General features: G+C 50.6%; 1 protein-coding gene across 1 annotated transcript; it reads right to left on the minus strand.

Moving 5' to 3' along the window:
- Nucleotides 1–177: 177 nt before the first annotated feature.
- Nucleotides 178–11,602, minus strand: PPM1G (protein phosphatase, Mg2+/Mn2+ dependent 1G). The gene is made up of 10 exons (XM_032959223.2): nt 11,305–11,602; nt 10,293–10,362; nt 10,104–10,189; nt 9,692–9,818; nt 8,685–9,190; nt 8,435–8,572; nt 7,517–7,754; nt 3,042–3,171; nt 2,317–2,419; nt 178–2,126 (listed from the first exon to the last, which is right to left on the minus strand). Exons 1-10 carry the CDS (start codon nt 11,413–11,415, stop codon nt 1,878–1,880), a joined length of 1,758 nt encoding a protein of 585 aa, XP_032815114.1. The 5' UTR covers nt 11,416–11,602; the 3' UTR covers nt 178–1,877.
- Between the last annotated feature and the right edge of the window lie 3,703 nt (nt 11,603–15,305).

Here is a 15,305-nt window from a genome sequence, read left to right on the forward strand (position 1 = left end):
TGAGTTACAGATGAGCTGTCGGTGAGGTGAACATACTGTGCTCTTCTCACCAGATCCCTGGCTCAGGGTTACCCTCTTCCTATGGAGATGGGGGTGAGTGAAAGAACGAGCGAGTGATGGAATTAACAAGGACCACAGGCCCCATGTCTGTAAAGGAACCGAGAGAACGCAACGGAGTAAAAACACGAATCCTTTATTGACGAGACGAGAACCGGCCGAGACACACACCTGGTCATTCCTAACGGAGACTTTGGAATGGGATCATCGCGAGTGGAGGGAGGAGCGAGCGCACTGCCTTTCATTTGAGGGCAGTGGCATTAACACCATCACTGCCACGATCATAGAAAACCGGTCCGAGGTCAAACACAAATCTGAAACAATGAGACCTCACAATGCCTCATTGCAGCCTCAATGAAACCTCAACAAAATTCCGACCCCCTGGGGCCACGACCAGGGCTTAATTTTTCAACGACTATTTTCCAGGTCACTGGTAGACGAGAGAAGGCACGCGACTCGGAGCCACAGCCTTCATGAGAGGTATACTGGATGTGGTGTGAGATGCGGACATTCTCTGGGTCGCCAGCCCGGAGAGACCCAGAGAATGGTCCATCAAGAGGTTCCTCGTCCCAGCTCCTAACCCAAACTTCTTACCCCACCAGCTTGGTCTGGTTTTTAAACCACACTTCGTGGGAGCGATTCCACGGAAATGGACTGCGGTGTTTGAGCGACATGAGGGCAGCGACAAACGGACTCTACGGAGTGAAAACCCCACATTCATTCAAACGCAAGACAGGCAAAGTACACTCAAATTACAATTTACTGGAGGAAATGTGATGTAGATACAAATGACCAATTAATTTAACGTGTGTAATTTAGATACCAATTACGAATGTAATTAAATTACATATTTACATTACATGTAATTTAGAAATGTTCCATCTCTGCCCGACAGGCTGTAATGCAGCTAGGACCAATTTGCACCTGCTCCTGACGGGCACCACATGGACACACTCGCGCCACACGAACACAACACACCACGCAGATACCAGACACCACTCAACCGGCATACACCACACACGGACGCCTAACACACACCACAGCCTCCCTGTAAAAACTCGTGCGAGGGTTCGCCCCAGCACTGGGCCAGGCTGGAACCACACGGCCAACAATGCCACGGACTTAACACAGGCTTTTCCTCGTGAGGCTCACTTTTGGCCTGAGGCATCTGTTCAATTATGATCAGAAACCCGAGTAATTAAACCTTGTGGTGAATACTTGGCACAGACACCGACTTGCCAGGAAGGCTCAACTGCTTATCAGGGTTACAGGGAGTGGGCATGGGGTCGGGGTACGAGATCACAGGCCAGAAGGCAACAAGAATTCTATGCCAGCCTAGGTAAACAATCACAGGGAGACAGAGCGACAGCTTACACTGCTTGGCGTAGATAAAGTGGCGATGACAGCGTAGGGTTTCATGAGATACATTACAAACCGTTAGCCCGCATCTCAGTCTGCACCCACGGCGACACACAGGGGACGCACGGGGAGACAAGGAGGCAAAGGGGCGTTGGGTGACCCCGACGCATCAGCCGCCAAGGCTCTCCTGAGCAAGGGGCCTGGACCCTGCACTAACCCTGTGATGGCTCCCACCGAGATCGTGACTCCACGGCATCAGGAATCAGCTAACGCTTCCACAATGCACGGACGCAGCCATTTAAAAACTTTGCACGCGCAGCCTCAATGCAGAATGGACGCCGCACGATGGCCAACGGTTTGCCTGGACCCTTGTGTGTGTGCACGACTGTCAATTCAACCTCTGCTCCCTCCTGCCTCCTCCCCCCTCATGGCTGAGCACCTGCACAGAACGCACGCTCCCATCATGCCTCTGTACGGGCCCTCTTCTCTTTTTGTCGCACCTCCCCTTCGCTTACTCTCTCCCCTTCCTCCTCCCCATCCACGGATGACTCCAGCTTGTGCTTGTTGCTCTCCTGGAGGGGGCTGGCAGGAATAGCAGCACTAGCAGCAGGGCAGCCGGGCCGCAGGGTGAACGTCACGATGAGGCACGTCATGTTGTCACAGCCGGTGCCGTCGCCAGTGTTGTCTGGAGCCAGGCACTGGTCCAGCAGCTTATGGAGCATGGCGCAGACAGATACACAAACGCATGGGTGAGCAAAGGATGGCAAGCTTGCTAGAGTGAGCCTTTTTGAGTGTAAGGGGCATTGCACAATAATAAGTTCGTGGGTATTTACACATTTGAATGTGTGTATTTAAACAATTGTGTTTGTGCACGCGCATGTAGAGGAAGGGTACACACACCTCGTCCGTGATGGCCGATAGAGACAGCAGGTTCCCTTGAGCATCGCGCCGGTGCAGACGCTCGGACACAAAATCAACGACTTCCTGACTGCTCAGCACATTCCTGGCAGCATCCACATCAACAAAAAAACATCAGCAACAAGCACTAACATCAAACGACACAAATATGCATTAACATACAGTAACATCAATACATACTACCACCAGTGCACACTACCATCAACAATACCACCAGCACACACGCAGCAATACACAGAATCAGAATATGTATTTATACTGGAGGAATCCGACGAGCTATTAAGCTCTTTTTCACAAATGTCTAGTCGGGGCGGGTCAGAAAATTACAAACCCCACACCTCCTGTCGTTGTTTTTGGCGCGATGGATTTTCATGGTATGCTACTGCTGCTGCGTAATTGTACACGCATGCGCACATATGCAGACGTGCACACACACACACACACGACAAAGATCCCCCCATATAGCCTTAACAGACTTTTGTACCAAGTGCTGTTAGCGAGCACCTATGTAGGCAGCACAGCCGGGAATAGGTGGCCAGGACCTTGCCCAGCTGCCTTTGTCTCCCTAGTGGTACTCATTTGAGGCCCAGTACCGGTTTAGATAATCGTCACTGGTGTTGGCCATGTATGGGAATCGGACTCAGGTACATAGCGCATTGCACTAACCACTACACCCACACACACGCACGCATGCCAGTGCCGTTTACCAGATGCCATCGCAGGCGATGACCATAAATTCGTGCTCCTCCGTCAGCGTGAGGCTCCGCACGTCTGGCAGTGCCGAGATCATCTGCTTCTCTGGGGGCAGCAGGGCGTTCTGCTTGTAGAAGTGGTCCCCTACACCAACACAGCGACACATTCAAACAGATCCCCCGTGGATCCTCAGACTGCTAGGGTGAGTGCTATTAGTGAGTACCTATTAATACCACAATTGCCAAGAAGTTGTGCTGAGGCACACCATAGGACACACTATGACATACGTTGCAGAAAATATAAAGAACTTACCTATAAAAGGCATTTTTTGTCTGTCTGTGGCCCGAAACTTGCGAAGGATTTGGCTCGTGAACTGTGGGGTTTACTTTTTTAAAAAGTACCCAGGTAGCACGCCATAAGCCCCGTGGCTGAGCCAGCGCTATTCCGATTTCGCGTCCGTCACTTTTAAAAGTGTGTGGGTCGATGTGTGTGTGTGGGGTGCGGTGGTGTAGCAGTTAGCGCGCTGCGCTACGAACCCGGCGACCCGAGTTCGATTCGCGCTCACGGCCAACACCCAGTGACGATTATCTGACCCAGTCCTGGGCCTCCCCTAGGTCGACTCAGCCTCAAATGAGTACCTAGTGCGATGTGTAAACATTGCCATCGAGAGTCGCTGTGTGTGTGCGCACAAGTCGATGTGTGTGTGTGTGGGTCGATGTATGTAAGTGGATGCGTTTGTGTGTGTGTGTGCAAGTCGATGTGTGTGTCTTTTTCGCCCGGGCAATGCCGGGTACTTCCCGCGAGTCCCCTATTATAGCCTTAACAGACTGTTGGGGCATGTGCTGTTACCGAGCACCTATGAAGGCCGGCACGGTATACGAGGGGGTGGGTGGCGAGCACCACGCCCAGCCGCCTTTGCCTCCCCAGTGCTGATAATTTTACACACCGCAGGTACTCATTTGATGCGGAGTCGACCTAGAGAAGACCCAGGATCGGTTCAGATAATTGTCACTGGTGTTGGCCGTGGTTGCCGGGTTCGTAGTCCAGCACTCTAACCATTACACTACCACTCCCCACACAGTGCAGCACACACACAAGCACAGGCACACCGTAACAGAGTTGGCTCAGTGGTAGAGCAAGCTCACAATTGGAAGACTGCGAGTTCAAACCCTGTTTGGGAGGTGACTCAGCCTATCACATTGCGAGATAAAAAATATATCTAGTCAATGCCGCGCTAGGCTTTGCTCAAGCAACGAAACGCCGCCCAAGGGGTAAACGGTCGGGGGCTCTAGTACGGCTACGCAGACGCGGGATCCGAACAGTGCTTCCGAGCTTTTTCCTCTCCAACGTACGTTCACTGTACAACAAAATGGATGAACTTCAGCTACTGATGGTAAAAAACAAAGACTTTCTTTCAGCTTCTGCATTGTGCTTCACGGAAACATGGCTGTGTGATTTGATTCCGGACACTTCGCTACAACTAGCAGGATTCCATCTTGTAAGATCGGATCGTGACATAGCACTCTCCGGCAAGACGAAAGGCGGTGGTATTTGTTTTTACATTAACAGTGGCTGGTGTGTAGATGTCACAGTGATTCTGCAACATTGTTCTCCACTCCTTGAATCAATTTTTATAACCTGTAAACCGTTTTACTCGCCTCGCGAGTTCGCGTCGCTCATTTTGGTCGGAGTTTATTTGCCGCCTTGTCCTCAGGTTAAAGAGGCCCAACGCATGCTCGCCGATCAGATTCTGAGTGTGGAGCGAGCAAATCCAGATTCGTTGGTTATCGTACTTGGCGACTTTAACAAAGGTAATCTCAGTCACGAACTCCCCAAATACATACAATTCATTAAATGCCCAACCAGAGAAGGGAACACTCTGGATCACTGCTACACTACAGTCAGTAGAGCCTACCACGCCGTCCCCCGAGCAGCACTAGGACACTCTGACCATGCCATGGTCCACCTGATTCCTACATACAGGCAGAAACTAAAACTCTGTAAACCTGCTGTGAGGACATCTAAACAGTGGACCAGTGAGGCTGTGGAAGATTTGCGGGCGTGCTTAGACTGTACTGACTGGGATATGTTCACGACTGCTACCAATAGTCTGGATGAACTCACAGAGGCTGTGACGTCCTACATCAGCTTCTGTGAGGACTGCTGTATCCCAACACGTACCAGGGTGAACTTTAACAACAATAAGCCCTGGTTCTCAGCAAAGCTCAGAAGGTTGAGGTTGGAGAAGGAGGAAGCGTTTAGGAGTGGAGATAGAGACAGATTCAAGGAGTCGAAGAACAGGTTTAGCAAAGCGGTGAGAGAGGCTAAACGACTGTACTCAGAGAGACTAAAACACCAGTTCTCTACAAACGACGCTGCTTCTGTCTGGAGAGGGCTCAGGCAGATCACCAACTACAAACCCAGAGCCCCCCACACCACTAACGACTCCCGCCTAGCCAACGACCTGAACGAGTTCTACTGTAGATTTGAAAGACAATTGGACTGTCCTGAACCACCCCTTCCAACCCAAGAGGCCCCATCCCCCACCAATACTACAGAGACGACTATCTCCTTTCAGGAGGGAGAAGTTAATAGACTTTTCAAGAGGCAGAATCCACGCAAAGCAGCCGGGCCGGACTCTGTCTCTCCAGCCACCCTCAGGCACTGCGCTGACCAGCTGTCTCCGGTGTTCACCAACATCTTTAACACCTCCCTGGAGACATGCCATGTACCAGCCTGTCTCAAGTCCTCCACCATCATCCCTGTGCCCAAAAAGCTAAGGCCAACAGGACTAAATGATTACAGACCAGTCGCCCTTACATCTGTGGTAATGAAGTCTTTTGAGCGCCTGGTCCTGGCACACCTCAAAGCCATCACAGACCCTCTCCTGGACCCCCTTCAGTTTGCCTACAGAGCCAACAGGTCTGTGGACGATGCAGTTAACATGGCCCTCCACTTCACCCTACAGCATCTGGACGCCCCAGCATCCTACGCCAGGATCCTGTTTGTGGACTTCAGCTCTGCCTTCAACACCATCATCCCTGCCCTGCTTCAGGACAAGCTCTTCCAGCTGAACGTGCCATACACCACCTGTAAATGGATCACAGACTTCCTGTCTGACAGGAAGCAGTGCGTTAAGCTGGGAACACAAGTCTCTGGCTCCAGGTCCATCAGCACCGGAACTCCTCAGGGCTGCGTCCTTTCCCCTCTGCTCTTCTCCCTGTATACCAACAGCTGCACCTCCAATCATCTGTCCGTCAAACTATTGAAGTTTGCGGATGACACCACCCTCATTGGGCTGATCTCTGGTGGGGATGAGTCTGACTATAGGTGGGAAGCTGACAATCTGGTGACCTGGTGTAGCCAGAACAACTTAGAGCTAAATGCTCTAAAGACAGTTGAGATGGTTGTGGACTTCAGGAAGAATACAGCACCACTCACCCCCATCACCCTGTTAGACTCCCCAGTAAAAATTGTAGAGTCCTTCCGCTTCCTGGGCACTATTCTCTCCCGGGACCTCAAGTGGGAATTGAACATCAGCTCCCTCACCAAGAAAGCTCAACAGAGGATGTACTTTCTACGGCAGCTGAAGAAATTCAACCTGCCAAAGACAATGATGGTGCAATTCTATACAGCGATCATTGAATCCATCCTCACCTCCTCCATAACCGTCTGGTACACTGCTGCCACTGCCAAGGACAAGAGCAGACTGCAGCGTATCATCCACACTGCTGAGAAGGTAATTGCCTGCAATCTACCGACCCTCGAGGACCTGCACACGACAAGGTCTATGAGGCGAGCGAGGAAGATTATGGCCGATTTCTCCCACCCTGGACACTCTCTGTTTCAGCTACTCCCCTCCGGCAGAAGGCTTCGGTCCATCAGGACCAAAACCTCACGCCATAAAAACAGTTTCTTCCCATCTGCTGCTGGCCTGTTAAACAAGGCCAAGGGCTAACACTGTTTTTAACATTTGATCTACATAACGACACGTTGCTGATATTAACTATGTTTCCCTATTTGTATTTTTAAATTATATCTTAAAGCTATTTTATATTCGATATTTATTTAATTTTATATACTTCAGCCCCTTAGTGTTAGACTTTTAACCCTTATTATAGTAAGACTTGTTTAAAACTTATTTAAGATTTTAGATTCCTATATGTTGAATGTATGCACCATCCTGCCAAAGTAAATTCCGTGTCGGTGTGAACTTACATGGCGAATAAAACCCTTTCTGATTCTGATTCTAAAACCCTTTCTGTACCATTTTGTGGGAAAGTCAAGTGGTTGTTCTATGGAGACACCCCTGCGATAATAACGTGGAATTTACACCGCTGGCTGAAGACTGTAAACAGATGAGCACCATCTCAGTGCTCAAATGAGCAGGAAATAACTTTGACCTTGTGTAACAAACACCACAACTCACACACAGCAACATGCACGCATTGAATCACATAAGGGGGCTTTGTTTTTTGGGGGCCCATACCGATGGCACGGGAGAGGTTGAGTCCCCCATTGACTCGCCCATCCATCGTCACTTTGCCCCCTGCCGCACAGATTCTATCCAGCTCGGCCTGGTCCTCAGGTTTGTGGTCGCACGACATCTCCAGCGCCTTGCCGCCGGCGCCGCTCACCACGCAGCGCGAATCTCCTGCATTCGCCACCACGAGTTGCGACCCACGCAACAGCGCCACCACTGCCGTGGTGCCGCTGTCACAGCCAGGCTGGGAGAAAGCAAAACATAGAAACGTCGTGACACAGTGACAAAAAGGCACAGCACCATCGTGATGGTGCCATTACAGCCGGGCTGGGAGACAGCATAGAACAGTACAGGATTCCCTCTCTTTATGCGAGATAGGTTTCCGTGATTTCACGTAAATGCAGTTAACCTACTTCTACCCTAAATTCGTTATATGTGGTTTGAAGTCACTCAGATGTGGCTATACAGTCGGACATAGGACATTGTTTTTGCGTACTATATGCACTGAGCAGGTAGCTGTCCGGTGTGGGGCATTATGGGTTGGATGACGAGTTCGTTTTATGCGATTTGGGTTCATGCGTCTCTTTTTGGAATGCATCAACCGCATAAAACCCACAGCGCCATCATCGCCATACTGCCGCTATCACATCCAGGCTGGGAGATATATGCAGTGACACAAACACTTAACCGTCACTGTCGTGCCACTATAAAAAATGTTGCAGTCCACGATAAACAGTAACAAGGACATTGTTGCTGCCAATATTGTTTCAGTAAAATTGCTCCAATCAACTTGAGCTTAGGACCCAAGGCTCATTGTGAGAGGAGCTTCCCAGGCCACCTTGGGCTGGACACCATCCCGAGGCCATAAGAGCCCCTGGGTCTCCTTGATTGGAAATCTCCTCGGTCCCCTTGACCCCTTGTTACCTCCTCCCTGATTTCCATTCCTGGGATCCCAACGTCCTCCTCATCAGGATCCTCTTCATCCTCGCTCTCCTCCTCGCTCTCCTCCTCCTCACTCTCCTCCTCTTCCTCGCTGCAGCTCTCATCCTCACTGTCCTCATCCTGTGACAAGTGAGCATATGCGCGCACACGTAAAGACACAGACGCTCACTCTCACATATAGACACAGCCACTCAACCTCGTCGTTGGCTCCCCATCACTCCCCTAGTCTCACCTCGTCACTGCTTGCTTTGTCCGCGTCCGAGTCGTCATCGCTGTCCTGAAAGAACACTGGCTTGATGACGGAGCGGGCGCTCCGAGCGGCCGGGCCGGCACCCTTTTTGATCGCTGCTGACGATGATGGTGCAGCCGGTGGTGCTGCCGATGTGCCCGATTGATCGTCCGTTGACGCGGCGGTGCTTCCCCCACCGCCACTGCTTTCCGAACGGCTGGCACTACCCCCCGGGGATGTGTCTGCTGCGCCTGCCGGTTCTGGTGCCGATTTTTCTGGGACACCGTTGCCGCCAGTGGCGGCACTGTGGGGTTTCCCGTCGGATGGCGCTTCCTTCCCGGGCTCCCCGGGGCAGCTGCTGCCCTCCCCGTTGAGACCGTCGTGCTCTGGCTTGGGAGGGATGCCCTTGCGTGCCCGGGCGGCGCTGCCACCCTGGCCGTAGCGCCGCAGCAGCTCCTCCATCGTCATTGTGGCCTCTTCATGGAGGAGGGCAGCCTCCTCGTTATCAACTGGGGAAGGGCCAGAGTGATACACGCACGCATACAGGCACTTACACACGCAATTTCATACTCTCCACATATATACGACCACGTATCACACCACACGCACTCCACTCATACGTAATCTAGATACTTCACCACTCATCTACACCATGCAAGCAGGAATTACACAGTACTCTTCACTTTAATATACTATTCGCAATAAACCTCCGATTAGCATGGTTGGTTATGTGCGGTGTGCAAGAAGTTCAGCATACATACACACCCACTTCAGTATAATACGCGCTTCATACAGACACTCACATGCAGTACTCACTCTTCACTTCCTTCACACGGGTGCTCACACGTACAGCACTACTCATATACAAACACAAACTGAACACATTCGTCAATAAAACTGTAGTCTTAAGAGGAAAAATAGGTGACATGTCAAGCAATGTCCCTTTATCACCCATAATCACCACCATCCTCACATCACCACAATGCACATCACCCTCACACCGTTCTTACCATCGTCCTCGTCGGCCATTTCTGTGCTACCCTTCCCCGTGTCGTGCACGGCCATGGCCTTGAGCTCTCGGATGACGGCAGCATCTGTGAGACGTGCGTCCAGCGCCAGGAACGCGTCCTTCAGCGCCTGCAGACAGTGAAATCATTAGTTACACGGTGACCCTTTGTTCCTGTGTCCCGTTCCCCTAATGTTCTCTTGCTCCCGTGTCTCCGTGTTGCCATGTCTCCGTCCTCGTACCCCACCGTCTCTGTGTCCCTGGTTCCTCGTGTCCTCGTGCCTGTGCCCGTGTCTCAAGCCTCGTGTTTTTTCACTTCCCCATTTCACTGTCACCATGTGTTCATATTCCTGTGTCCCTGTACCCCATATCCCATGCTCCCAAACTCCCTTGCCTCGTGTGTCCGTGTTTCTCACCTTGTGCAGCTTGCCGTCCCTGTACCCCGCTTGCTCCTTGATGACATCCGGCAGGTACTTGGCACAATACTGTGCCACCTCGGCACCTGCGTAAGACGCAATCACACAACAGGTGGTGCTGCTGAAGCCCTGTGTCTCACGTCACCGTCAGAATCACCCCCCACCACTGCTCGTGCCTCCAATCCTTACCTCCGTGGCCGTCGTAGACGGCAAAGAGCGCCGTCTCAGAGTCCAGGTCCGGCAGGCAGCTGTGAGCGTCCTGTGAGGAGCGCATACCGGGCACAGCACACGTACACCACCAACCAATATAATAATAATACACCGTCCATATACACCACCATCGACAGCCGCTAATAACATGGCTACTACAAAACACCACACAACACGGCACATCAACACACCCCATTAACGTACACCGCTAAAATACACATCGAAATCATCTACACGCTTCTCGATAAATTAATCAATTGTAATATATATAGGAAAACATCGTCCCCCACAGAAAATGTGATAGGATCCTCCTGAAAAAACCACGCGACTCGGCGAGGCTTTCCTGGGTAAACAATCAGAAAAATAGTAACATAAAATATACGTACCCACCACCTAAACACACACAAACGCGCTAACATGCCATTAATTACGCTTATAGCACACGCCATCAACAAATCATTAGCATACCTTACCAACATAACGCATCACAATGTACACAACTGATACCATGAACACACACGGAGTAGCAGCATGGACACACCATGCTGCTCACGGTAAACACCCTATGAAGGCGCCATACGCACACACAGCACGAGCACCCCCATTACCATACCACGAACACAAACGCAGGGGACCCCAGCAGAGGGGACCCCAGCAGAGGGGACCCCAGCAGAGGGGACCCCAGCAGAGGGGACCCCAGCAGAGGGGACCCCAGCAGAGGGGACCCCAGCAGAGGGGACCCCAGCAGAGGGGACCCCAGCAGAGGGGACCCCAGCAGAGGGGACCCCAGCAGAGGGGACCCCAGCAGAGGGGACCCCACCATACCCTGTGGGGCCATAGTAAAACCTGTGCAGAGACCACATCAGACCCTTTTTTACGGAGGTGACCACCCCATTGGGAACCACACGAGACCCCTTGACTGATCTCGCAGACTTAGACCCCGGCCTCCTCATGTCCCCCAGGGCTCCCCACCCCCCTGGGTCCCACTTACCTCCATGGCGACGCGCCATCCCTGCATGGCCGAGACCCCGAAGGAGAGGCGGCCCGAGCTGCGCTCCCACGATTCCTTCTCCACGTTGGGCTGCGTCAGGTAGGCGCCCATGGCGGCACGGAGACCAAGGGGGACTTCGGGGGTCCGGATTCCGGAACGGGGCTCCCTAATCCCGGTGCACGTGCTCCTCGATACGGGGCCACAAAGCGGAGGCGGCGGCGGGATCAGGACGTGACGTCACTTCTTCTAAAGGACGTCGCGCGGTGTCTGGATTCGTTTCCATGACGTCATGACACGTGAGGAATCAGTATCGCGACGTCACGCTGTGGCAATAGCCGGTGGTGACGTCAAATGTGTCATGTGTAATGACGTAGGCGTCCCCTAAAGTGTTGTGGGGAGCGGGTGGACGACACGTCAGCAGGTCCACGCGCTCACGTGAAAGGCGGCGGTGGTCAAGGCACAACTCTGCAACGTGGAGATGCCTCCACTAGGTGGCGCCTCCCCGAGGGGCGCCTCCACTAGGTGGCGAATCCCCGAGGGGCGCCTCCACTAGGTGGCGCCTCCCCGAGGGGCGCCTCCACTAGGGGGCGCCTCCCCGAAGGGAGCATGCACTGGGAGGCGACTCCATACGAGGGGCGCCTCCACTAGGGGGCGCCTCCACGAGGGGAACATGCGCTAGGGGGCCCCTGCACGCACTTTTTTCTCCTAATTTGGCAAATTTAAACCCTGACGCCGACACACAATGGCCTATACCCTTGCGAGTTAGTCGTAAATAATGTAGCTAAAATAGCTGAAGACACTGTGTAACAATTTTTTTTGTTCCTGAGTAGTAAGTGTTATTTCCTAATGCTTATGTCTCAAAAGTACAGAAAATTGATATTATTTCTCACAAACTTTGCCTTTGTGACCAGGACAGTGATATTTTGAAATTGACCTATTTTCCAAAACATTCCAGACAGATTCAGTACTGAGTAAACTTGGAGTAACTTCTAGAACATTCTAGAATTTTCCAGTAATATTAATAGTAGTATAAATATAGGGGCCTTAAGCCCAACAGTTCAGTTTAGTTATATCTGGCATCAAGAGGCTGCAAGCATCCGGCAGACGCATTTTGCTATGTCTGCGGCCAATTTATCAAGACAAAAGCGAAAAAGTACTCTGTGGAAGCATCTGCTAAGATGTGTGAGACCTATAAGGCATATTTCGGCATGCCTGTCGGAGATCAAGACAAACCCTGGGCACCTCATTTCACCTACGAGCAATGCAAAAAAAACTCTGGAAGGTAAGATGGACAATTGTTGCTCGGAATTTAATGTTACAAAATTTATACAAATTTAAAATTGTTAAAGTTTTTAATTGTAAAATGTTTTAAAATTTTCAATGTTATTGAAAAAATATATCATATATGAAAAATGTTGCGAGAATCTCTTACACATTAGTCATGGGTGAAATAAATGTATTTTTGTAGGATGGTACAGAGGGGAAAAGGGAGCCATGAGGTTTGCTATCCCACTGACCACTCAAGCAACTACTACTTCTGCATGGTGGACCCTTCAAAACGTCGGACTGGCAAGAATGCACCTGCTATCACATATCCGGACCTTCCTTCATCCATCGCCCCGGTGCCACACTGTCATGAGCTCCCCGTACCCACTCCTCCAGAGAGAGAGCAGCCGTCTTTAGAAGAGAGCAGCAAGTCAGAGAGCGAGGAAGACGTTGTAGATCCAGATGACAATATCAGAGGTGGAGCTGAGGAGAGAAACCCATACTACCCCAACCAAAAATACCTCAACGACTTGATCGGAGATCTTGGTCTCACCAAGTCCAATGCCGAGCTTTTGACGTCGAGGGTCAAGCAGTGGTACTTGTTGGATAAAAGTGTGCAAGTCGCACATCAGAGGAAGCGTCACCAATCTTTGTACAGCTTCTTCACCCGTCAAGATTGGCTCTGCTTCTGCCACAATGTGACTCGTCTGTTCGAGGCAATCGGAATCGCCTGTAACCAGAATGAGTGGCGCCTCTTCATTGACAGCTCATCCAGGAGCCTCAAAGCCGTGCTGCTCCATAATGGTAACAAGTACCAGTCTCTTCCCCTGGTTCATTCGGTGCACCTCAAAGAGGATTACAACAGCATCAAGACCTTGCTGGACGCCTTGAAGTATGATGAGTACGGATGGGAGGCCATTGGAGACTTCAAAATGATGGCGCACTACCAGATGCGGGACTGGCCACAGTGGACCGAGTTCTCTGTGCGGAGGAACAATGTAAAGTGGGAGCCACTGGTGGACCCCCGGAAGGTGCTGATGCCACCATTGCACATCAAATTGGGCATTATGAAAGAATTTGTCAGAGCTGTAGATAAGGAGTCGGCAGCCTTCGAGTACCTTCAAGACTTCTTCCCTAAGCTGTCTGAGGCAAAGGTCGAAGCCGGTGACTTCGTCGGACCACAGATAAAGAAGATCCTGGAGTGCAATGAATTTCCCAAGAAGCTCACTCGTAAGGAGAAAGCGGCTTGGAACAGCTTTGTCGCAGTGGTTCCTGACTTTCTGGGCAATCACAAGGTCGAAAACTATGTGTAGCTGGTTGAAATTCTGGTGAAGAACTACGGCACAATGGGCTGTAGGATGTCCCTCAAAGTCCATATCCTTGATGCTCATCTTGATAAATTAAAGGGAAACATGGGAGCGTACTCGGAGGAGCAAGGCTTGGGCTTCCACTAGGATATACTGGACTATGAACGCCGCTACCAAGGACAGTTCGACGAGAACATGATTGGAGACTACATTTGGGGGCTGATTCGTGAAAGTGATTTCCAGTATGATCGTAAATCTAGAAAAACTACTCACTTCTAAATCTTTTGTAGTAATTTTTGGATTACTTTAGTATAAATACATGTTACTTTGGATTCATATGTTGTTCTAGATTTGAAGCTTTAGTGACTGCAAGGATTCATACTCTTTGTTTTTTTTCGGTAAAGTCACGTAGGTAAAAAATAAAATTAAAATAAATGAAAACAACTAAATTAAATCACGACATTTCGGAGGCAACACACGCTTCCTTCAGCAGGTGTAAAAAAGGCACAGCAAAATAACTATAGAGAGAGCTATTTGTGGTGATAGACTGCTATATAGGGTAAGAGGGGGAGGAGCCAGGGAGGACGGGCGCAGTATGGGGGGGGGGAGTGTGGGTGGAGCTAGGAAAGGAAAGATGATGAAGAACATCGGAGCCACGGATGGGGGGGGGGGACGCGGGGCGGGGGAGAGTATCGGTTTAGGTTTAACATGGTTAATCACATCTTTCCAATGATTGCTCAATTTGAATCTATCTTCTCGGTTGAAGTTATGTCTATGTTTGTATATCTGTATGGCTTCATTGACACATCTTTGGTGTTATCCAGACGGCTTGCATATTACCTTGGTATCGGAGAAAACAATGTCATGATAACCCACAGCGTTGTAACAGTGATCAGCTACGGCAGAAGAATTCGTTCTGCCGTGTTTCAAATCTGATTTGTGCTCGCGAATTCGGTCAGAAATATGTCGTTTCGTCTCCCCGATATAACAGTCACCGCAGGTACAACTCAATTTGTAAACACCGGGGTACTGTAAGTCAGGAATGGCATCCTTTACGGATGGGATCAGATCACGGATTGTGTGTACTGTATTGAACCGGACCTGGATCTTGTGTTTGTTTATAATTTTGGAAATCTTTTTGGTAACGCCTGCTATGTATGGCAGCGTGATGATTTTAATTGGAGTTTCAGGTGGTTGTTTTTGTATGGTGGGAGAAACAACTTGGCGGATAGTACAGTCTGAGTATCCGTTCATCTTGAGGGTCAGATATACATGTTTTAATTCACTGGCCAGGTGGTGTTGGTCAGAGATGCAATGAGCCCCATGGTATAGTGTTTTGATGAGCGAATTATTTTGAGCCGGGTGGTGGTGGAAATCAGGTTTCAAGTAGGAATCTGTGTGGGTGACCTTCCTGTAAACACAATGTCC

Source organism: Petromyzon marinus, chromosome 23, assembly GCF_048934315.1.
Source record: "Petromyzon marinus isolate PM22_M1 ecotype Great Lakes invasive population chromosome 23, UKy_Petmar_22M1.pri1.0, whole genome shotgun sequence".
Lineage (NCBI taxonomy): Eukaryota > Metazoa > Chordata > Hyperoartia > Petromyzontiformes > Petromyzontidae > Petromyzon > Petromyzon marinus.

Coding starts and splice junctions, on each gene's coding strand:
- PPM1G (XM_032959223.2), bottom strand. CDS start 11,415: ATGGGCGCCTACCTGACGCAGCCCAACGTGGAGAAGGAATCGTGGGAG. Junction 10,190..10,292: donor CGTCTACGACGGCCACGGAG/GTAAGGATTGGA, acceptor CGTCTTACGCAG/GTGCCGAGGTGGCACAGTAT. Junction 8,573..8,684: donor ACAAAGCAAGCAGTGACGAG/GTGAGACTAGGG, acceptor CACTTGTCACAG/GATGAGGACAGTGAGGATGA.